Source organism: Anguilla anguilla, chromosome 11 (genome assembly GCF_013347855.1).
Source record: "Anguilla anguilla isolate fAngAng1 chromosome 11, fAngAng1.pri, whole genome shotgun sequence".
Lineage (NCBI taxonomy): Eukaryota > Metazoa > Chordata > Actinopteri > Anguilliformes > Anguillidae > Anguilla > Anguilla anguilla.
Genome location: NC_049211.1, coordinates 26860123 through 26884698, shown reverse-complemented (window position 1 = coordinate 26884698; position 24576 = coordinate 26860123). Strand labels below are relative to the sequence as shown.

Below are 24576 nucleotides of genomic sequence, written 5' to 3'. Positions count from 1 at the left end.
GTCTTAAAATGAACCTGACTTTCCGTTCCTTCTCTCCGGCCATATGTACCCCAGCAAAATCTCTCTTTGGTGGCTTAGTTTCCCATTTGAAGTGCCCTGCAAGAGGCCCCGTCTCGTGTGCTTTGCGCATGCAGTACCTGTGTGGTCAGGTGAGCGTGGGTGCCCAGCCCGTTGGGCACGCCCTGGCAGTGCTGGGGGGCGAGGGGCAGGCCCGACTGCTCTGTGAAAGCCAGGTGCACGTGGGCAGGGGACACCGTCTGGGAGCCAGGGTTGGATTCCATGGGGATGTGATGCACGGACGTAGACTACGGACGCATTGATATGGAGAAAGGCAAAGTGCATGTGGGGTCAGCTTAGAATCCTTTCACTGTCCTTCAGTGGCACCAAAAATTATTTAGACTGACCAGGAAGTCTACTGCGTTGTATCCTCTGAACATCCCAACTACAGGACGTCGCAATTGATAACAGCTGAAGTTTCCCTTTGAATTATTCCCTTTGAGTTATACTTCCATTAATGAAGTGCAGGCCCATGAGGACAGAACATGCATGGCAACCAGTATTTACTGGGTCCTTGGTCCCTTTATCAAAGGATGCATGAAACTGAAAAATTTTAGCTTCAATTGCAGAGGAATAGAACTTTCAGTATACATGTGAAGCTGGCCATCTAGTTAGCGCAGATAATGCGTGATGACACTGTTTGACAGCAGGCAATAAATTAATTCCAATAAGTCATGATTTCACAACCAATGGTTGTTTCTTTTGAAAAAAACAGCTAAAATAGTGTGATAAAGTTTGCAGATAAAAGTGTGTGTGTGTGTTTCTATTGGAGTCCCTGAAGAGGCCTTGAACTCATTAACATACAATAGAATCAATTGTGCCAGACTTTTTCAGAGACAATAGCAGACCAAATCAATCGTACACAGATCCTGCCTGACCAGTCAGACTTGATGAGTGGCATCGTTTTGTTTTCAGTTAAATAGTGCTGGAGCTGTCAGACCACGGTCAACCAGCAGGAAATAGGGTAGACAGAGATCCATTAAACTAATAACGGTACTGTGCCTAACAAGCTTGGTCTCGTAAGTAAGAATATCCCATGAGCACTCAGTTAATTTTATCTTAATTATAGCTGATGGTGTAGTTTTACTGCTTTTGTGGACTCCATGATTACGCATTGTCATTTAAACAATGATTAATCTTTTATTTTGTAATAAAGAGTTTGCAGATCTTTTTCGGTCATTTACAAGCAGCTATTTTTCATTATAACAAACTTAGATAATGATGCTTAGATAACTTAGATAAATAAAAACAGTAATGAGACATTAATGATAGGTCCTTATTTATTTTCTCTGCTTCTTTATTGCTGTAAAAAAAAACAACAACCAAAAACAGGCTGATAATGATGCAAGGCTAACTGTGCCACCTTCTAAATTTGTAGCTCATCTGGGGGGAGTGAAGGGGTGGGTGGTGCAAGGGGGAGGGAGGAGCTACCTCAGGCTGTGGGCGTGGCTCCGGCGGGGCGTGGCTGGGCAGGTAGAGGGAGGGCAGGGAGCTGTTGTAGGACTGCAGGCAGGGCAGGCGATGGCGGTCGATGGAGGCAGAGGAGTGGGGGCGGAGGGCGGAGCCGGAGGCGACCGGGGCCCGCATGGCCCGGCCCAGGCTGTTGGACTTGCTCTCGCGTCGCTGGTACTCTATGGGGGACTGCAGGGCTGGGGGCGGAGACAGGGGGAGGAGCTAAAGCGCCAGGCAACCACCACGCTGCATACAAAACACTCGAGCTCCGCAGCTACACAACTGAGCAACAGCAAGCCTGCCTTTCACTTTTATCACTGTGCAGTATATGTTGTGGAACAGAGGTGGAAAACTAGAGGTGGAGAACCCAAGCCTGGAAAACTACACACGCACACATACACACACACTTGCATACAGATAGACATGCATACATACATACACTATACACATGCATGCACCCCCACACAGACATATACAGTACTGTGCAATAGTCAGAGATCACCCTTTCCTTTATTCAATTTCTACTAAAATCAGCCATTCAGAGCAATATTTTTTTTCCAGTGTCAGATAATATTGCAGGAAACATATATTTAACAGAAAATTACAGAAAAGCATGTAATTCTACCTCTACATGTAATATCAAATATATCAGTATTTGTCCACTCTTTCTTTTGTGCACCCTACTAGTACTTTAAGTCTTCCATCCTTCCAATCAACAAACAAGTTACAGCCGTGTCCCAACAAAGGTTGTTAACAAAAGTGTCAATGACGTTATGTCAGAACCCTTTGCCTTCAAAAGTGACTCTAACATTCAAACACACCTTAGCTGCCTTGCAGATTTCTTTGTCCAGTAAAATGGCTGAAGGAGACACAGTATTTCTGAAGAGCCCAGATATAAGATAATTCGAATGCATAACGAAGGTTAAAGCCAAAGGAAAATAAGTAAAAAGACAGGATTTTCCAAAGCTGGTGCTCATTATCGCAAGATACAGAGAAAATGGGACCAACGAAACTATCACCATCACAAAGACAGTACTTAAAGATTTTATCTTTGAGAGACAGAGCTGAATAAATCTGCAGGTGTTTCTGTCAATCTTTCCACAGTGAGAAAAAAACTCAATGCCATGGGTCTGAAAGGATGTGTAGCCACTACTGAGAAAAGGAAATAAACAAAAGAGAAGAAAATTTGCACTAGTACACCGACACTGGACACTTTAGATGTGGAGTAAGGTTTCATGGACTGACGTGTCTAAATTTAAATATATGTTTGCTGCATTATTTTCTGATATGAAAAATAAATAACTTGCACTTAATGGCAGCGTTCACTGGAAAGTAAATAAAAGAAAGGGTGGTCTCTGATTTTTGCACAATGTTGAACGTCTGTTTGCATTTTGGCCTCAGTGATTACCTCAGCGTAAGGAGATAATTAGCTGCATTTGCCAACACTGATTCTCCTGTGTTATACACCACAGCAAAATGTTTCAAGATAAAAGAACTGTCTTCAGGCTTCACATGTGTGAGTTAGAAAATTTCTCTAAAGATGACTGAACTAATTAGATGATTAAAAACAGTCTGGAATTAAATCCTGGAGACGTTAAGCCATCTTCTGTTGTGTCCCTATGTTTGAGCACATGATCAACATAATAATTCACATTCCATTTGCAGAATAGTTCACACTTGGATATAAAAACCTGTTTATATATTTAGAAAACACTTAAGAAGCACAGTACGACTGCTTAATCAAATTTTTATAGGGAGTCCCGTGGTACAAACATTTCCATTTTGGTTGCTAGGATACCACACAGTCAGGAAGTAACAGCACTCCATTTAACCAAAATATCAGTGATGAGACATGATATTAATTCAAAACAACCAATCTGGTTTATGCTGGTGCTCTAAAAACATAAGTTTTAAGTTAAATGTGTAAGGAAAGGCTTTGTTTCTCAGTGAAGTCATGGTGAGGAGCAGTTGAACCGTTTAAGAACAGAACATGCAGAACATGTTGACTTTGCATGTGGTGTTGTCGGAGGTTAAGGGTCAAAGGGCACGTGTGTGGAGAGGGCGATTCTGGGCCCTGGCCGTGTACCGTTGAGGAAGTTGCGCTGGGTCTCCAGGATCTGGCCCACGCTGCAGACCCAGGCCTGGCCGATCTCGGGTGCGGCGGCCTGCAGGACGAAGCGCAGCACGGCGCTGTCGGCTCCGCGGGAGGTCAGGGCGAAGCGGCAGGGGTCCCCCTCCACACACGCCTCTACGCCCAGACAGCTGACCTGGAGGAGCCGGCAGCACAGAGGGCTTATATGCGTACACACACACCCATCCACACATGCATACACCCACACACAAACAAACACATATACGCATATACACAAAAGAACACACTTACAGTATACATATACACTTACACACACACTTATACAAACACATATACACAAACACATGCCTAACAAACATACACACCACTTACACATACACATAGACTAACCCTAACCCTAACACTCTCAAATACTCTTATATGGTCTCCCTTTTAGTGGCCATATGAAAAATATCTCCATCTTCATTTCACTTCCAGAACATTGCTAAAATCAGACATTTCTTATCATTAGAAGAGGCAGAAAAATGAATGCATGTTTTTGTCATGTCAAAGCTATATTATGGTAATGCCCTGTTACCTGTCTGCTCCAATACATCATTAAAGAACCTCCTGCTGGTTCAGAATGCGGCTGCTCATATTTTGACAAGAACAAAGAAGTATGAACAAAGTACCTCCTTGTTGGAGACACTGGCTACCAAATTAGTATAAAACCAATTTTAGGGTTTGGCTTCTGACTTTCAAAGCACTACATGGAGTAACACTGGTATTATCTGTCAAACATGCTTCTACCCTACAAGCCTACAAAGTTACTTTGTTCTCAAGATGCAGGTTGTCTACTTTTCCCAAGAATTTCAAAGACCCTACTAGGAGTCTTTCTTTCAGATATCCCCTACTACGAAAGAACCTTCCATACATGACATGGTCCTAATTTAGTTTCTAGATTTAATGTGCAGATTGAAAATGCACCATTACACAAGTACACACATAAAAAAACACCCTAACACAAAAACCACACACATTGACACACTCACTCTTGTTCTCACACTATCTCTTGCTCTCTCTCCCTTGCTCTCTCTCTCCTATGGAAAACTCAAACACACGCAAACTGGGTCAAACCTTGATGCTGTTTTTGAAGACATAGCCAGGGATAGAGAAGCCCTTCTTGCGGTCGATTGGTTCGCTGAATATGACAATCTGCTCGAAAAGGAAGACCCGCCTCTCCTTGGCTCGGGACAGGAAGCTGTGCTCCTGCTCTGTCACCGTGAAGGTATCCTGCAGCAGCAGCTTCCCCTGAGCCGTGATCTTCCCCTGTCAGGGGCGAGGGGAAGGCCAACACTTCAACCATCAAAACGTGTTTCATTCACGAACCTTAACTTACAGTACGTTACAGTACTTCACCCCAACTGCAGATAAAAAGGCCGTTAAATATTTACTTATCCCCCATTGCCTGATTTTTCTTTTCCTCCTAATTCTGGAACGCCTAACCATATTTGCTTGTCCTGCAATGATTACTTAATGCTCGCTCAGGTTACTGTCAGGTTACAAGCAAGTTACTGTCCGGCTGCTGAGCTGCACAGTCATGGCCATGCAGACTGTGTGCATCTGGTCAACAAGTTCCTGAACACAGTGAGACCTGATTAACCTAGTGCAAACGCTCCCTCTCCAGGTGACCGTGCGGTCAGTTACACAACGTTACAGACCTGATTAACCCGTGCGGTCAGTCACACACCGTTACAGACCTGATTAACCCGTGCGGTCAGTCACACACCGTTACAGACCTGATTAACCCGTGCGGTCAGTCACACACCGTTACAGACCTGATTAACCCGTGCGGTCAGTCACACACCGTTACAGACCTGATTAACCCGTGCGGTCAGTCACACACCGTTACTTGACCTGATTAACCCGTGCGGTCAGTTACACACCGTTACAGACCTGATTAACCCGTGCGGTCAGTTACACACCGCTACAGACCTGATTAACCCGTGCGGTCAGTTACACACCGTTACAGACCTGATTAACCCGTGCGGTCAGTTACACACCGTTACAGACCTGATTAACTCGTGCAGTCAGTTACACACCGTTACAGACCGGATTAACCCGTGCGGTCAGTTACACACCGTTACAGACCTGATTAACCCGTGCGGTCAGTTACACACCGTTACAGACCTGATTAACCCGTGCGGTCAGTTACACACCGTTACAGACCTGATTAACCCGTGCGGTCAGTCACACACCGTTACAGACCTGATTAACCCGTGCGGTCAGTCACACACCGCCCTGTGGGGTTGCAGCCGCAGCCAGAACCAGCAAGATCAGGATTATACACAGGTGTATTAGCAGGTATCATAACAACACCAGCTACCACTGAGCAAACAATGATTCCATTAATGACTCAGATGTGGCAATATTGACATGGACATGTTTGTAACTTCTGTATGCTTTTACAGTTGATGTTTTATTCTGCAGGGATATTCAACATTTTTGGTTTGAAAAGACTGTGAGGGGAAGACACACTGCAATGCTTGAATTTTAAGAAGGCCTTTGGAAACCTCGAAAGTTTACTTTTAGGACAGATGTAAGAAGATAAAAACACAAATTAAAGCAGTAAGACGGGCAACTCCAGCATTTCCTAGGCCAGCACACGGCCCTGGGCCAGAACAGCCCTCCTAACAACATGGAGGGGGGGGGTGGGGTGAAGAATGTGAAAGGAAGAGGGGGTGCTTCACCTCAAATCCCTGCAGGCGCCCAACGTTCATCATATCGTTACAGCGCTTAGGCACGAAGCACATCACCTCCACCGCTTTCTGTATGGACAGAGAGAACGCGAGAGATAAGCAGAGAGAGGAGTGGGAGAGAGGCGGAGAGAGCGATAAGAACAGGGAGAGACAAGGAGTAATAGAGAAGGGGAGAGAGAGATAGGAGAGTTAAGGGGCAGAATGAAAAAGAGAGCGAGAGGCAGGGAGAGGGGGAGAGGGAGTTAGAGGCAGAGATGGATAATGACAGCAGAGAGATAAACGGAGAGAGAGAGAGCTAGGGAGAGAGATGAACGATAGAGGGAGGGTGAGAGTAAGTGATAGAGTGATAAAGAGAAGGGATAGAGAGGGAGGCGCTGTCCTAATGGCAGCATTAGGAGGTCCTGGCTCAGACGCCGCAGTGTTCGGCCCTGATCTCCCTGTGCTGTGCGGCCCCTCCTACAAGCTGTGCTCCAGCCTTCTCCATTCTGCTCGCCTCACACACACAGCTGCCCGGGCCTAGGCCGACTTTACATTTAGATTTTTGGCACTGTTTATCATACATTTTATGAAAAAAAAATATTTACAAAGTCAAGTTAAATCCTCCAGTAGTTATGGTGTACATGCAGTCTTTAAACAAAAAAAAAAACATATTTCTCAAATTTTACATTTCAATAAACAGTGCGTTAGAGATGTTCCTAATGTAGTACCTTTTGACTTTAACAAAGCAACCATTGAGACGGTAGTATGCTTAACTCTCTCATTCACTCCCTCACTGGCTGTCCGTGTGTCCGTGAGTCAAACAGGACAGAGCTCAGTCTGTGCCAATAGTTGGGACAGCCTCAGATATATGTAGTAACAGACAGAGGACAGTACAAACAGAGTAACAGACAGAGGACAGTACAAACAGAGTAACAGACAGAGGACAGTACAAACAGAGTAACAGACAGGGGACAGTACCTCCAGCTCAGCTGTGTCCATCCCAGCCTTGGTGTAGTAATTCAGGAAGTCCTGCAGGGAAAAGCAATAATGTACTAAAATTAATATCCAGTTCTTAGAAATTAATGTTGACTGTATGGACCTGTATTAATTTCTCCTCCTTCATTATGGTCCTTACGCAAATATCATATACTGTTCACATGTTTATCACATATGGACATTCCAAAAGTGATATTTTCAGTACAGCATGTTTTTCTTTACAATAGTGATTTCTTAAAATCGGTTTACAGTCAAAAGCCCTTTTATATAGACTGGCGTTCATCTGTAACCATATTGTTTGCAGTATATTTTGAGTCACTCTGGATAAGAGAGTTGGATGAATGCATGAATCTAAATGTCTTGCCTACAGCGGGGAAATGAGGCGCATTAGTGTGTCGTAAAATGGCGATGATAACTTCATATAGAACGTAATGGTTCTTAATGTTTCCAACCAGAGACTCGAGCGGAGTTCAGAAAGTGTCATAAATTGATCCAGGTTGAATTTTCTTCATTCGCTAATGGTGCAGAAGGGTGGGCTTTCTAATCATGTCGATATTAGATTACATTCCACGTATCATTCACAACGCAAAAGCTTTTATCTTAAAGGGTTCAAAACCCACACTTCTATAACGCCACAGCCCATTCAAACAGCAGTTCGAGCAGTTGAATGAGAGAGCCCACTGAAAACAATGCCTTGCATTAATGCACCCCCCCCCCCCCCCCACATACACACACAAGCATTCTGTGGGATATTAAAGACAACATCTCCTACAACACAGTATCCCCCTCTGTGCACTTTACATTCATTTAGTTCACAGAGAACTTTGTACAAAAATTGTGCCAAACATTGAAAAGCAGGATGAGGTTGATTGGCGCATGCAGGTACTCTGAGTTTACAGACTCCCAGATGGTGGGGGGTGTGGCTTACCTTCAGCAGGAGCTGGTATTTCATGATTCGTTGTACAGGTTTGATGAGCAGGTCGTTCAGCTGCAGGCGATGTCCCAGCTGCTGTTTCAGTTCCTGCGACACAGGCAAGCAAACAGACATGTTCACACCAGGACACACACAGCATCAATCAATCGTTAACACCGAGGGCAGCTCTACATTAACAATATTATCCATCCATTTTGAAACCCGCTTATTCCTGGCCAGAGAAGCAGGGGGTTGCAGGGTCGCAGCACGCCTTGGGCGAGATTCTGTCACACATTCATACCTACGGGCAATTTAGACTCTCCAATTAATCTAACCTGCATGTCTTTGGACTGTGGGAGGGGGCTGGAGTACCCGGAGGAAACCCACATGGATACAACATGCAAACCCCACACAGAAAAGCTCCGGGATTTGAACCTAGAACCTTCCTGCTATGAGGCAACAGTGCTGTCCAAGTATCATCAATAGTTTACCCTTACGTTATAATTTTGATATATAAATCGAAAGCGATTTCTTTCTGTCAAGTTGTATTTGATGACAAATCTTAAGGAAATAATTTAGTTTGACAATGAAATCACAAAACCAGTGGCTCTTGAAAGGTTGAACTGTAAATGCAAGGGTTACCCAACCAAATAATGTCCCTGGAGTTTAACAGAGCCATCTCAGGAATTTGAAGAAAAGGTACTCACTTCAAAGTAGGTCTCTATGTACTCGGACACAATGTGCTCAGACTTGGGTTTGTTCTGACAGTAAACCACATACATGTGGAGCCGTCGCTCCTGGAACAGATACACAAACACACAGGAGTTACACTTCCAATGTACAGATATGCCCTCGGAGGTAGCTAGCATGTTAGCTAGTGAGCAAGCTTCTTACAGAATAAACATTTAAAAAGGTTACATCACGGGGCATGTGATTATTTGCATACATACTGTACAGCCTCAAAATGGTTCATTGACTCTAACAAGTTTCCTTTCATTCATATGAATTATTTTTGATATTCCGCAACAGAAGTCAATTCCTTTTCAATTCAGTCAGTTTAGGAGTTGAATAGCAATTCCATTCCAATACAATGCATTCATTTAAAATTCATAACAGAATCATGGGCATCTTCCAATTCATGAAGAGAATTTCAATCAATCACCTGAACTGAAAGAATTAAAATGGAATCAAGCCCAACCCTGTGAAACTTGTACACGCTTTGATGGTTGCACTCCTACTGCTGACTTGCATTCAATAGAAAGCTGCAAAAAGAATGCATGAAGAAATGACGATGACGATGCAAATGAACCTGTCTGAGGTCAGAGGAGAGATCTGAAAGATTCATTTTGGGGTAAACTATGACTTTACACTGTTGAATCTGGTAGAGATATAGTAGGATACGTTTTGTTTCTGGTGACCAGGCTGACTGCAGGCAGGAGGTAATTTCCCAAATTGTGTGCGCCTCCACAGTATTCAGGACAGTACGCTGGGCCATTAAACTGCTAGCTGTCTAAAATGCACTAGGACTCCGATATCAGCAGCATTCTGAAACAGAGCTCTAAAAAGCAATTATTTGGACTTAAGGGAGGCTTTGAAGCAGACGTGTGGCGGGTTGGGGGGGGGGGTGGGGGGGGGGGTGTTGCGTAACTAACTGGCTGAAGAGAACAGCCAGCTGTGGCACAGACTCATATGAGAGAGATGGAGCTTGTGTTGACTGCACCATTAGCCGGAGTGTAAAACCAGACAACCTCAACCCCCCCCGAACTCCAACCCCGGCCACCAAACAATTACTTGCACCTAACCAGTGAGTGTGCACTGCTGCCTGTGTCTAACTGGCAACCTATCACATTACTGCCTGTGGTGATCTGGCAACCTAGAGCACTATTGTTGTGTCCAGCTGGTAATCTTACGCACTATTGCCTGTCTGGTTAACTTGATCTCCATAAAAATACTAAACAGATCCACCGGCTACGTTCTAACAGAGCAAAGTAGAAAACCTGGTTTACTCTAGATTATATAGGATTAATAACAAGAAATGATTTAGTCTTCTGGCTGGTCCTAGCATTCAGAACTGATTTCTGATTTTAACTAGACAGAGAGAGAGAGAGAAACAAAAAAGAGAGGTGTCCACTAAAAGCCAGACCCAAAAATACCCTGTCCGTTCTCAAACCTCCTGCTCCTCATTACGCCCCTCCAGCATGACGTGGTGATTCAGGGCCTTCTTTCCGCTTTTCCAAAAGTCGATCTGAGTTCATTTCCCGAAGGATGTCCTTCATCATGCTAAACGGTTTCAGTGGCCAAGAGAAGAATGATTTCATTCAACCCAGTTAATTAAACAAGTCCAGACTTATTAAATAACAGAGGTCTGGAACTAGGGCATAAGCCACAAGACCCTGTGAAAACTTACTGACGCTCACTGACTCCTCCCCCGGCAACGGCTCCCAGTTTCCTGCTCCAGCAGCCTCTGCCAAATGTCCCCTGACTCGGCTCCAGAAGAACACCACCACCTCACACACGCACAGCTGTTTATTTTAGTAAGTGTTCCTAAACCTCTCCAGCTACAGCGAAAGCTAGGTCCTGCTATCTTTGACAGTCGGTAAAGAGAGAATGAAAGACATACAAACCTCATCAAAGAATTACACCCTGTGGCATTGCTGCACCAGCGTGTCTGGCGTTGTGCTTTGTAGTCTTGTGATCTTATGCGTGAGGGTTTTTTTTTTTTTTTTAAACTGTTTTTTTCTTGCCTGCTTCCTGACCAGACCGGTTACAGTTGCATCTGGGCTGCAGTGCTGAGGCCTTGCCAGCTGAATACCCCCCCCCCCGCCCGGCGCCCTGCCGCCCTTGCCCCCCCCCCCCCACCCCTCATGCCCGTTTGTACAGCAGCACGGTGAGAAAATGGCGATATCAATGACAACAGAAACAGGATGGGAAATAGTGGAGAGGCTCGCATTCTCAATCAGTGAGCCATTGTCTAGGAGGAACAGTACTCCAATACCTTAAAACGACCGGAGTTCCCCTGGTATTGTTGCGCATTGTGACAAACAGCCAAAGGCAGGAGCTGCTCCAACACACACAAACACACTCTGTACACATGCAAGCCGACACACAAGCACACGCAGACACATAAACGCACACGCATATGCTTGAGCACGTGTATCTACACACAGACACCATGCATGTGCACGCATGTGCACACCCACGCACATATAGGCAAAGTTTGGGTTCACTGACTGGGAGGGGGGCAGCTTGAAGATTGAAAGATCGATTGCGAAGTGGAATGGGGCTGTTGGAACCGATTGTGCATTGGGGAGTCACAGTGGAGATGGAGATTTATTACAAAATAGCACTAAAATTTCAATAAGTTATTCAGACAGGACATTTATATTGTCTGGACAGGACCACAAACCAGACCAGAACAATTCATTTGAAAACTGGACATTCCAGTCCAAAACCGGGCATCTGGCCTAACACACACACACACAAGCACACACACACGCACACGCACACATGTTCACACACACACACACACACACACACATGCACACACTCACACACACACTGCCTTGGTTGTGTCTATGCTGTGGGACTCACGTGTTTGATGAAGAGCTGTGCCAGCCTCTCTGGCTCAGAGACACTCTTCTTCAGCTCTTCCAGGAAATAACTGCAGAGACAGAGCAAGACACACTGAGAGTTAGGAATTGTGCTGCACAGCCGTGGTGCAGAGTTAGATACTGCGCTGCACAGACACGATGCAGAGAGTCAGGGCTGTTTTATACTTTATACTTCTGAGGCGTAAAACATCAAAAAACACATGCAAATGGGTCTGCGTATGTGTTGTTTGGCATGTGCACCATATGTGAAGGTTGCAGACCATGATCCATAAATTTAAAAGCACGTATTTGGCAACCACTGCGTGCATATGCTGCACAGATTATGATTGGTTGACTGGTGAATGGTGATATGAGGTGGTATAATAGTCACATGTATAACACATGTATAAATAAACTTTCTGTTGCAGATTTTAAACAACAAATATGGGGGGGTTGGGGTAGATTAGAGGCTTGGTGAAGAAGATTGTGGATTCTGTTATACTTTATCAATAGCTACATATTAAAAAATACTTTATACTTTATAAAAATCTGATTGGGCAGCCTGTGCAAGCTGTGCAACCTGCTGCACAAGTATAAATGCCCCGCCTGATCACGAGTGCCGCATGCGACTAAAACCACGCACACTATGCAGAAGCATGAAGCAGCCTTTAGACTCTGTACTCTGCATGCATGGTCTGGAAGTGATAGACCAAACACACCTCACACACTGCTGTACCTTTCGCTATAACAAGAGCGTATAAGCAGCCAGGGACAGTGGAAAACATCTCTCTCCTCTCTTTCTCTCTCTCTCTCTCTCTCTCTCTCTCACTCACTCACTCTTTTTCTCACTCTTACTCTCTCTCTCTCTTTCTCTCTCTGAAACGCACATACTGTAAGACTCAATAGGAAGCTGTTGTCACACGCATCACACTTTCTTAGACACACACTCACTCTTTGTGCCAGTCGTAAATCTGGTGAATATTCCCAAACACAATCTTGTCCTTTCCCTTCATATCCTCAGGAACTCCCTTGGTGTTCATAGTGGTCATGTAGCCCTGTAACACACATGCACACGCACACACACGCACACACACACACACAATAACAAAAATAATGCATTGTAAAGCACATTCACCAAACGTTGCTGTACAGAAAATGCCAATGAATAAAACACACAACAAGGAAAGAACAATAAATCACATAACACAGCCTGTAAAGCGATCAAAATATCTTAGAGCCATTCCTAAATGAGAGTGCAGGAGAAGGGTCTTTTTCTCCATCCTGCAGGGGTTAATATCAGGATTACTCCTGCAATCATATTCAGTTACAGAAGGCAGAGTTTTGTTTAGGCACAGACTGTATTCCAACCTTTATAGTATCAGTAACAAACTTATCCAATTAAGCAGGCCATTTCAGAAAACCAAAAAGGGTTGTTTTGGAGCAGTACCAATGTTGTGCTTTGTCATCATGTCCTGTGTTTTTGATAATTAATAATAGTCATTTGAAGCACAGCAAATCCCTGTGAGCCGTGGTCGGTTTGGTTTGAATGCAGTAATATATCTTACTTCCACAATGAGGGCGAGATCTTCCACATACAACTTCTCTGTCTCTATGAGTTCATTCAGTACATACCTGGAGAGAGAGAGAGAGAGAGAGAGAGAGAGAGAAAGAGCGAGAGAGTATAGAAGAAAGAATTGTAGAGAATGTCAGAAAATGGGATAGAGAGCAAATAGGCGAGAGACAGAGAAATTTGATTATGCATTGGCAACATGAAATGACAACTGACAAAATGACAAACATGACAACTATTATATCACCCATACATATGCCCATAAAATATGTGAAATTGAATCATTTTAATTGAGAGCTGGATAAAGACAGTGATTAGTAGTAATAACAACAGAATATAGGTAGTGCAGCAAGCAGATAACAGAATGGGCATCACGTTAGACATTTTGTTTGTCTGATCAAAGGCAAGATCCTCCTTCACACTAACCTATAAAGACAGGCTGAATTTATAAACTCTGTTAGAATTACACGTTTCAACAAGCTCATCTGGTGTATTAATATCTACGACAGACATGTTTTCAGCATCATAAAATGAGTAGAAATAAGTAAAGATAGTGTAGATTTTGGAGCACAAGTTTCAATACACAGGGACCTGCGTACTTTCACAATATGCCCCATGACTGCTCTGTCCTTTACCACCAGTGAACTACCCAAGCTAATATTCACCAGTAAAGAAAATTTCACAGTCATAGCCCACCTTTATAAAGGAGGCTGACTGTCAGCAAATAAGTTCATAACTTAAATTGTATGCATGACTTAAACCACTTCAAGTCAGTGGAGTTTGATATGCATTCAATGATGCATTAAAATCTGAGCTTTTCTCATTGGTTTGCAGTGAACGCTTTCTTTTATTGACCAATAGGAAAGGGTGGATGCATGCTGTCATTAGTGGAAGGCATACATGCTCTTCTCCAAGGCACTCCTCCTCTCTTCCTCGCTGTCTATCGTGGCCGACGATTGGCTGGACGTGTCATCCATAAAGGTGGAGCCATCGTCATCTGCCTGAGGATTGGTGGAATGATTATCCTGGTTTAGAGAGAGATGACAGAACACTTAATCATGTTTAGTTAACAAATGCAAGAGGTCAGCAATCAAGTCGACAACTTATTTTGGCAAAATGGTTGAAAGAATGATCTTTATTCATGATAGTTTCAAATGGGGAGACTTGGTTATGCAATATTATTAAAGAGCCATTTACTCTCTATGTGTGCACACTTTAATTTGAGGGTACAGGCATGTGTGTGTGTGTGTATATGTGTGTTTGTGTTCAGTAATGGGTGTATGTATATATATATATATATATATATATATATATATGTGTGTGTTTGTGTATGCATGTGCAGGCATTCATTTATGGGTAAACGGATATGTATGTGTCTGCCCATATGTGTGTATACACATGGCCCAGAACAATCATTGGGCCTCATTCACGAAACATATGTACGATCACATTTGATGCATATAAGAACGTTTTCATTCCAAAACATTTTGGCATTCATCAGGGTTGTGTACAAAAACAAAGGTCTGCACGTGTCATGAATCTCACATTGTTTTTCGTAGGAACATTTTTAAGAACAAAAGCAAGAATAACTTAAGAAAAGTTTTATGAATGAGGCCCATTATATATATTTTTTTGGATAAATATATTTCATTTGTGCCCAAGGCATGCTGAGATTGGCTCCAGCATCCCCTGCGACCATGTCCAGGATAAGCGGGTATAGATAATGGATGGATGGATGGATATTTCATTTAGCAAAAATACTTTTATGAAATCACTGCATGAACATTCTGCAGATTAAGCCAGGGGGAGAGGTGATGGATTCTGCTGCAAACCCATTAATTATTTACTGCCCTCGTTTGCCTTCTACCTCCTTAAGAAAGACCTGTCTAAAAATAACCGGGTGCTATTATACATAGCATCCATATCTGTGTACACACTCAGACACACACGCAACACGCAACATGCAACACGCACACATACACACACACATGCACACATCATAGTACTTCCTAGCTTTCAATGCAATGCAATTAACTAAAGTTGAAAATGTAATCTAGTTTTGCCTCTGGTTCTCTGGAAACAAAAATTAATTAACCGTTAACTTCTTTTCAACTGAGTGAAAAATGTGGAACCGAAAAGTATTCTCTTCTATGGTATGGAAAACTGAGGGAACAGAGTGAAACACAGACACAATAAATGCACAGTATGTGATGTGCCAGAGGATAATAATTATTGGCTCCAAAATAAAGTTTTAATCAAAAGGCATTCAGATATTTTCATTGTTCTTCATCATCGAACAAGACCACTTCAGGCTGCAGACTTTTCACAATGATGTTTCCAGAAGACGAATGAGAGGGAGGACTGAGAAATTAAGGTGGGGGAGAGCAAGTGCCACGGTGAACAGAGGGGTTTGGAAGACTGGTTTAAATGGAGCGAGAGGGACAGAGAGAAAGAGATGGGGAGGAATGAGAGGAAGAGAGTGAGCAAGAAAGACGGAGACAGAGCATGGATGCTATGCCGTAATGATGCAGGTTGCCTTGGCAACGGGAGACACGAAGTCAGGCACCGGTGACAGTGAGGGAATTATGACATGGATGAGACTGTTAGCAGTGATAATGGGTGTCAAAGCCACAGTCTAAACTACAGAGCGAGAGAGTGAGACAGCGAGAGAGGGAGAGAGAGAGAGAGCAACAGAGCGACAGAGCCAGAGAGGGAGAGAGCGAGAGGGAGAGAGCCAGAGAGGGAGAGAGAGAGAGAGTGACAGAGCGACAGAGCCAGAGAGGGAGAGAGAGAGAGAGCGACAGAGTGACAGAGCCAGAGAGGGAGAGAGTGAGAGAGAGAGAGAGCCAGAGAGCGACAGAGCCAGAGAGGGAGAGAGCTAGAGAGGGAGAGAGAGAGAGAAAGGCCACAAGTGGCAAGCTTACAGAATCAGGAACAGTGTCACCGAAACACCAGAAATCTGCCCTGAATGTAAGAGACCCTCAGAGACGGCGATAGGGTCTCCCATTACTGTTTGGAGAGGAGGGATCATGTGGCTTCATCGGCACAGTAAGATGCCATATGCACACATGCCTGAGGGACAGGGAGTACTTCTACATTGCACTGACAATATTTGCTCCATGTCTTTCATGCCAGTAAACCATGTTTAATTTAATTTCAGGTGTGGCCAGTCCCGCGGAGACTGTAAACAGATGTTACTCCACGATACTGCAGCTAGTTTAGCTCCCATGCTCAGTTTCCTCCCATATGTCTCCACCAACAGCCTCTTTTTACACAGCAGCGGATGCAGGGTCAGGCATTCGCCGTTTCCCAGCGAATTGCACTGAGCCCATTGCGCATGTGGACCGACACCCTGCTGTGCACTGATCCACTGATACACTGCACTAGGCACAGCGAGATCAGTGATTGCATGATTTTCAGAAAATGACACATACTAAGTTGAACTAAGAAACCTCTCTTTCTTATTTCTACTTCCTCAACCGGATCTCTTAAATGACCTTCATGTCAGCAAATTGTGTAGCGCAATCTCCCCAAGCACTTCTTTCATTACTGATTCAAAATAAAGTAACTTTATTAAAACTAACTGTAACTCTGTGTCCTGGCAGGCTAGCTCAAGGGCAATGGGGGTGTCACCGCCCAATTTTCCTGGTCCCAAGGGTCTAGACCAGATTTAATAACGTAGCAGGGTGGCTTGGCCGTGAATGGTCTGAACTCAACAAGCTAACGCAAAATCTGGAGAGCTCACAGGAGAATGAGTCAGATTCATACGAGGCAGTGTAGAGGCACGCTGGCTGAATCAGCCACGTATTACAGAAATAATGGTGAGGTGGACTTTAAAAAAAAGCATGAGGGCAGTGATTCATTACTACAAAGCCATCCCCAAGGCTCTGTGGCCCCACCCAGACATGGCCGAAAACCCAAATCCCCCTTAAATGAGTGCAATAATCCACCTAAACCCTCCATGTTCGTTTCTGAACATTTGCAGTCTCTCAGATACGTCTGTTTTAGAATACAAAACCCCCCAAAATGATCTGGCTCTCTCCCCCTTCACCTCCTGTCTCCTTTACATCTCTCTTCTGCCCCCTCCCTCCTTCTCTCTGTCTGTCTGCTTATTATGGAGGGATCTGAGACCACACAGATCCTGCACTCACACCCATAGCTAAGCAACCCGGGATACCATAACACACACACCTGTTCACACAGCTGATCACACACCTACAGTAATCACACACCTGTTCACACAGCTGATCACACACCTGTTCACACACCTACAGTAATAACACACCTGTTCACACAGCCGATCACACACCTGTTCACACACCTACAGTAATCATACACCTAATCACACACCTGTTCACACACCTACAGTAATCACACACCTAATCACACACCTGTTTACACACCTACAGCAATCACACACCTGTTCACACACCTACACTAATCACATAGCTGATCACACACCTGTTCACATGCTTGAACACTGAGACCAGGGTTTTCCTTCAGCAGTAACTACCCTCCTTAAACCCAGACACTGCACTGCGCTCTCCTGGATCACACACTGTGCACTCGACCCATAAGCAGGACACCCCCCCCCCCCCCCCGGCTGAGTACAGCAGGATGTGAGACAATGAGAGGTCCAAAGCCAAGAAGACACCTTAGACATTTACAGCCATATAATATCACTGAACTGACAGGGGCCTCTGGGTTGTATTTTTATGCTAAAAGCCGCTATTGTCAGCAGTGAAGACTTTGGCTTCAGTCTGACCCCTCCCCCATATCCAGCCCCACCCCCTCCATTTCCACCCCCTTCCCTCCCACAATAATGATCACTTCCATATGTGCATAACCCCCCCAAAACAGGAAAGATCCTGCTTTTTTACTTCTTATTTTATTTTTGGGCTGCTCTTGTTTTTCTGCCCAGAAACCTTTTCATGATAAATCAGCCAGTTTCAATAAAGGCTGAGATCATAGCTGTTTGTACTGGGAAGACGTGCTCTAAGATTTCCGTCCTTTGTAAACGTGTAGTGGGGGGGAGGGGGCAAAGGTGTCAGTTTCTAAAAAACCTCCTGTTTTTCTGAAAAGGCCCATACACAGATACGGCATTGCATGTTTTGGGAAATACCGGACCCCCGGCTCAATCTGACAGTCCCTGCCCCCCAGGGTCAGTCAGACACCGGATTGTTTGGCGGCCTACACACCCACTAGGGAATTTTTCGCTGGTTGATAAACAATAAATATGCTCAGAAACCCCACCCTCTCCTCCCAATGAAGACAATAGATCAAAATTCATTATCTGACCTGAAAATCTGTCATTTTGTTTCAGTTTCCTCTTCACAGACCCACAGAGAAATAGGGACAGAGAGAGCAGTCTGCACGCCCACGATAAGCCATGCTGTTGACGTATTGGTCAAAAGCGTCTAATCCTACGAGCTTTCTGAAGAGGGAACCGGCCCGACTCAGGGTCGCTCACTGCGACTCCTCGGGAGTGCAAAAGCCACGGGGACGCCACCCTGAGCCATTACCTCTCTCTCCTCTCCTCCTTTCTCATCCATCTTTCCATGCACTCATCCCTCTCTCTTCCCGCTTGGCACGAGGTGTTCTGACTCACTCTCGGGCACTTGGGAGACATGGCAAGTAAGTCTGCCTGTGTCCAATAAGAGGAGGAAGGGGGAGGGAAAGAGATGGAGGAGTGTGTGTGTGTGTGTGTGTGTGTGTGTGTGTGTGTATGTGTGTGTGTATGTGTGTGTGTGTGTGTGTGTGTGTGTGTGTGTGTGCGTGCGTGTGTGTGCGTGTGTGTGTGTGTGTGTATGCGTGTGTGTGTGTGTGTGTGCGTGTGTGTGTGCGTGTGTGTGTGTGTGTGTGCGTGTGTGTGTATGTGTGTGTGTGTGTGTGTGTGTGCGTGTGTGTGTGTGTGTGTGTGTGTGAATGTGTGTGTGTGTGTGTGTGTGTGTGTGTGCATGAGTGTGTGTGTGAATGTGTGCGTGCGTGTGTGCATGGTCTACATACAGGGAGGCACACAAGGAGGAAAAGGGGGGTTGGTGTTCGGCAAACACCAGCGGCGTCCATTCCTCTGGGCCGAATCAACACGCCCTCCCCAACGCAGCGTTAACGCAGTCAGACTGAGCGCTTCCAGCTGCCACGTCCCGCCATCCACCACTTTCATCAGATCGAGCCGGCCCCCGACCGCAACGGGCCATAAATTTCTCTTTGATTTTTTATGCTAATGAATACCATGCTACAGCCACAGCCACAGGCACAGTGACTGCGCTCCTCTGAGGCGCTGGTGCACAGCCACAGCCACAGTCACAGTGACTGCGCTCCTCTGAGGCTCTGGTGCACAGCCACAGCCACAGTCACAGTGACTGTGCTGCTCCGCTGGTGCTGTTACTCCAGCATCGCTGTACTAGTGTATACTGCAACACAAATTCACTTTCTCAGGTGTCTGACACAGTATATTTGTTGAATTCTTTAAAAAAAATAAAAACATTTTTAAAAAAGTTTAATTCCCAGGTTTCCTCTTTCCCACCCAGTTTGAAATGGGAATGTCCAGTGGAAACCACAGTCCTGTCCAATCGCTGCACTGCATCGGATCTGGCAGAATCGCTGGAGGCTTGCTTATCAGAGGGGTCGCTGTTGGTGCCAAATAATTCAATTTATGAAGCATACGAATTATGGAGAAAAACTTCCCTATTCTGTTATAGTTTTGATTTATAATTGTGCTTGAGGTAGATTTGTTTTGATTGGACACTGACAGTCGGGCCCACCCAATGAAAGCGGAAGCACGACACAATGTGAGGAAGTGTTTTTTTTTTTTGGTCGAATGGATGCTGTCCTAGTAAGCATGGAACAGCGAAACAGTTTTTCTACCACGCACATTGCCTCTTTTGTTTATTTGAACTTTGCAGCGTTCAAATCATCATTTGATGAACAGCCACTTTAATGCACCTTTTTGACACTTCATGCAGACACACGACTGATTACACCACTACACTGTCAGGATATTGTTGTTTGTTGCTTTGTACTCTATTTGTTTTGACTCTCCAGAGCCTGCGGATCTAGGACAGCATATGCAAGAAAGGGAGGACAGGTGCGTGCATTGAAGTCATTTTACTCTTGCTAGGGCAGTGGCTAAATTTTGGTTTTGGATGTTAATGATAGCCGCTAAAGTCGCTGTAGAGTCATGAGGTGAAGCGTAAGCTCCCTTTATTATGCAGCACCCCAGAGGATTCCCGGCTGCGGTTGGCGCCGGCCCGTTCGGTGTTTCACTGGAGATGCCATCTGGGTGTGCCTGACGGGCTTGATTGAAGTGCGCAGATCCAAAATCAACAGCCTTTTAGATCTGAGCACTTTTAGCTGAGTCAGATTTATGCTATATAAAGGGGCCTACAGAGTACAATCTGTGTGCGTGTGTGTGTGTGTGTGTGTGTGTGTGTGTGTGTGTGTGGGACAGAGCCGGTGCACTTCCTCACCTGTGTGTGTGTGTGTGTGTGTGTGTGAGTGTGTGTGGGACAGAGCCAGTGTACATCCTCACCTGTGTGTGTGTGAGTGTGTGTGCGTGTATGGGTGCGTGTGTGTGTGTGCGTGTGTGTGTGTGTGTGGGACAGAGCCGGTGCACTTCCTCACCTGTGTGTGTGTGAGTGTGTGCATGTATGGGTGCGTGTGTGTGTGTGCGTGTGTGTGTGTGTGTGTGTGTGTGTGGGACAGAGCCGGTGCACTTCCTCACCTGTGTGTGTGTGAGTGTGCCGTCTCCCTGCAGTAGCTCTGACAGGTAGCTGTGAGTCAGAGTGTGCTCCTCCCCTTCAGTCCTTACTGGACCGTCCCTCCACTCCTGCAAAACAAAGCACAACATTTACTGCGCCTGCAGCTGCGCAGAAAGAGGGAGCTTTTAACTGCAGCTGCGCAGGGAGAGGGAGGTTATAACTGCAGCTGCGCAGGGACAGAGAGCTTATAACTGCAGCTGCGCAGAGAGAGGGAGGTTATAACTGCAGCTGCGCAGGGACAGAGAGCTTATAACTGCAGCTGCGCAGAGAGAGGGAGGTTATAACTGCAGCTGCGCAGGGAGAGGGAGGTTATAACTGCAGCTGCGCAGGGAGAGGGAGGTTATAACTGCAGCTGCGCAGGGACAGAGAGCTTATAACTGCAGCTGCGCAGAGAGAGGGAGGTTATAACTGCAGCTGCGCAGAGAGAGGGAGCTTATAACTGCAGCTGCGCAGGGAGAGGGAGGTTTTAACTGCAGCTGCGCAGGGACAGAGAGCTTATAACTCCAGCTGTGCAGAGAGAGGGTAGTATAACTGCAGCTGCGCAGGGAGAGGGAGCTTTTAACTGCAGCTGTGCAGGGAGGGAGCTTATGAATGCAGCTGCGCAGAGAGAGGGAGGGTATAACTGCAGCTGCGCAGGGAGGGAGCTTATGAATGCAGCTGCGGAGGGACAGAGAGCTTATAACTGCAGCTGCGCAGAGAGAGGGAGGGTATAACTACAGCTGCGCAGGGAGAGGGAGCTTATGAATGTGGCTGCGCAGGGAGAGGAAGCTTGTAACTGCCGCTGTGCAGAGAGGGAGCTTATAACTGCAGCTGCGCAGAGAGGATCATTATGACTGCGCATGTGTGTTAATACTGCAGGTGCAGGGGGCATTTACCTCAGCTGCAGTCATGTAGACATCAGAATTAACTTCCCGTTCATATTTTCAGAATTTGCATGCAAGTTCGTCGCCTTCACGAGAAGAAGTGTTCAAAAGCTTAACTACCAGGAAGCTGATGTTGCCATGGTAACGGACATAATAGCGGGTCCTCGCATTACTGAGGGACTCAGCCAGGAAAGGCGCTCACCGCAAACTGGGCTCTACACTGCAGAGCAACTGTTCCCGCTACATCAGCATCTAAGCCCTCGGCAGCGGGAAACTGTTGGCCCTGTCCTTCCAAACAGTAGGTCAGCTTTAAATGGGCCAGAGTACCTGGGATCATCACAGAATTAGCTTCTACTGACAGCACTCTGAGTGCCCACAGGCTGCCAGCCATCACCAGTGAGAGATGAGGTTCAGACTGGCGCTAGCTCTGGCCTGTAGCACCCGGACCGCAGGGACCTGACCAGTCACTGGAGGTGTGCGCTTGCAGAAACTGAAGTACTTCCACTGTGCAGGCGCAGGTGGTACAGAGGTAAGTGAAGAGGCACAGTTGGAGTTTAAACTTGGGAGGAAACGTGGTGTCCAGTCCAGAGCCCCCACCCCCTCCCCAGCAGAATGGGTGTGGCCCTTACCGGCTCTTTGTCAGCAGTAGGCAGGATGGTGAAGGCCTCCTCAGGCCCCCCAGAGGGGCCCAGGTCCTGGCTCTGCCGGGGAGTGGGAGGCTTGCCCTCCGGCCTGCGCGCCTGACGCTCCGCCTTGGCTCCGCCCCCGGCTACGCCCGCGGAGCTCAGCTTGCGCACGGGATTGGTCAGCCACTTCTTGAGAGTGCTGACGGAGCGGCGGGAGCCGGGAGAGCTGGGGGCGGAGCTTCCCGAGGCCTGAGGGGGCAGCGACGCCACAGAGGTGGAGATGCTGCCCTCGCTGCCCCCCACAGAGTAGGATTCTGAGAGAGAGAGAGAGAGTTAATTTCCCTTAATTAACAAGAAAAGGGAAAAATGAAGCACACAAATCCACAATATTTAGCAAGACACAGAGCAAAAAAGAAAGAAAATTAAAAGTAAATTCATAATAAAATAAATAAACAAATAAATAAGGAACACAATCACTTAATCAGCAGCAAACAGCTGTCAGTACATCAGCCAGTCAGTTTTTCAGAGAGAGAGAAGTTTAAAAATGTCATCAAAACATCTTAAGTTCCACTCTATTTTCCTTATAATCTGCATATTATTTTGCTGTTAAATATACCGTTTACATGCTTAGGGTATTTATTATTTAGTAAAAAATGTTTGTGTGTTTTACTGCACTGCAGCATTCACTGTACACATTGGCAATATTCACATAATGTACTTAATGCCAATAAACCATGCCAAGCTGTACTGAACTGAAACAAGCAGGCACAAGAGAGAAAGAGAGGAAGAGGGAGGGAGAAAGAGAAGGGGGAAAACATATTTTTTGAAATTTAAAACCTCAATTCATTTCATAGTCGGCACAGCTAAAGAAAAATAGAGAAGGAGAGAAAGAAATTCAGATGGAGGAGTGCGAACGATCCACTCCCCTCCCCAGTGTGGCCCCAAAAGTGTTCAGAGAGAGGGGGTGACACTGGCAGAGAGCAGGGCGAGAGCGGAGAACGAGGGGATGAGTGAATGGGTGAAGGGTGGGCGGATGTGGGGATGAGTGAATGGGTGAAGGGTGGGCGGATGTGGGGATGAGTGAATGGGTGAAGGGTGGGCGGATGTGGGGATGAGTGAATGGGTGAAGGGTGGGCGGATGTGGGGATGAGTGAATGGGTGAAGGGTGGGCGGATGTGGGGATGAGTGAATGGGTGAAGGGTGGGCGGATGTGGGGATGAGTGAATGGGTGAAGGGTGGGCGGATGTGGGGATGAGTGAATGGGTGAAGGGTGGGTGCATGTGGGGATGAGTTGAGAGGGAGGTGTACTCTTCTTAAAGGCTCAGGGCAGGGCTGAAGTTTGTGAAGCGCAGGAGCAGAGCCGAGCAGTCGCAGGCTGCAGGCGAGCCTGAGCCATCATAACAGTTTACTCAGCTGTTGCATGACCCTCCGCGACTAAAAATAGGCTGTTTATAACCCCCTCACACATATGCACACTCACACATGCATGCACCCAGACAGACACGCACCCACATGCATGCACACACATTCCTACATACAGTGAGCTCCATAACGTTCGGGACAAAGACAGATTTTTCCTTGAATTGGCTCTGTACTAGAAAATTCTTGTTTCAAAGGCTAGTCGCCTAAAGTTTTCTCTTCAGCATATGAAATGCATGTTCAATTCATATTAAAATTAAGTCAGGACGGGTGAGTGATTGTGTGTGTGTGTGTGTGTGTGTGTGTATGAGGGTGCATGTGTGTGTATTTTCGAGACATCAGAGAACCCATGGGAAGGAAAAGGGGCTGGGGGGTTTTAGGGGGACAGGAAATGCACTTAAAGCCTGACCACAGGAAGCTGTTATTCTGGGGTTTGTGTATCCATCCTGGAACAAGGGCTTGTACCCCAGTGGGGATTTCTGCTGGCTTTAAAGAACAACAATTAAACAAAGCCATATTTG

General features: G+C 45.9%; 1 protein-coding gene across 2 annotated transcripts in view; it reads right to left on the bottom strand.

Moving 5' to 3' along the window:
* Positions 1–24576, bottom strand: part of arhgef25a (Rho guanine nucleotide exchange factor (GEF) 25a) — a 65974-nt gene that overhangs the window by 3677 nt on the left and 37721 nt on the right. For both annotated transcript variants that reach the window (XM_035382306.1, XM_035382307.1), the window contains 14 exons: positions 22640–22950; positions 21111–21215; positions 14288–14412; positions 13383–13449; positions 12769–12872; positions 11819–11888; positions 8935–9024; positions 8243–8335; positions 7297–7347; positions 6331–6408; positions 4718–4909; positions 3596–3776; positions 1489–1706; positions 138–305 (listed from right to left, as the gene is read on the bottom strand). In XM_035382306.1, coding sequence (XP_035238197.1) covers positions 138–305; positions 1489–1706; positions 3596–3776; positions 4718–4909; positions 6331–6408; positions 7297–7347; positions 8243–8335; positions 8935–9024; positions 11819–11888; positions 12769–12872; positions 13383–13449; positions 14288–14412; positions 21111–21215; positions 22640–22950 — 1853 coding nt within the window. The remainder of the gene's footprint in view (positions 1–137; positions 306–1488; positions 1707–3595; positions 3777–4717; positions 4910–6330; positions 6409–7296; positions 7348–8242; positions 8336–8934; positions 9025–11818; positions 11889–12768; positions 12873–13382; positions 13450–14287; positions 14413–21110; positions 21216–22639; positions 22951–24576) is intronic.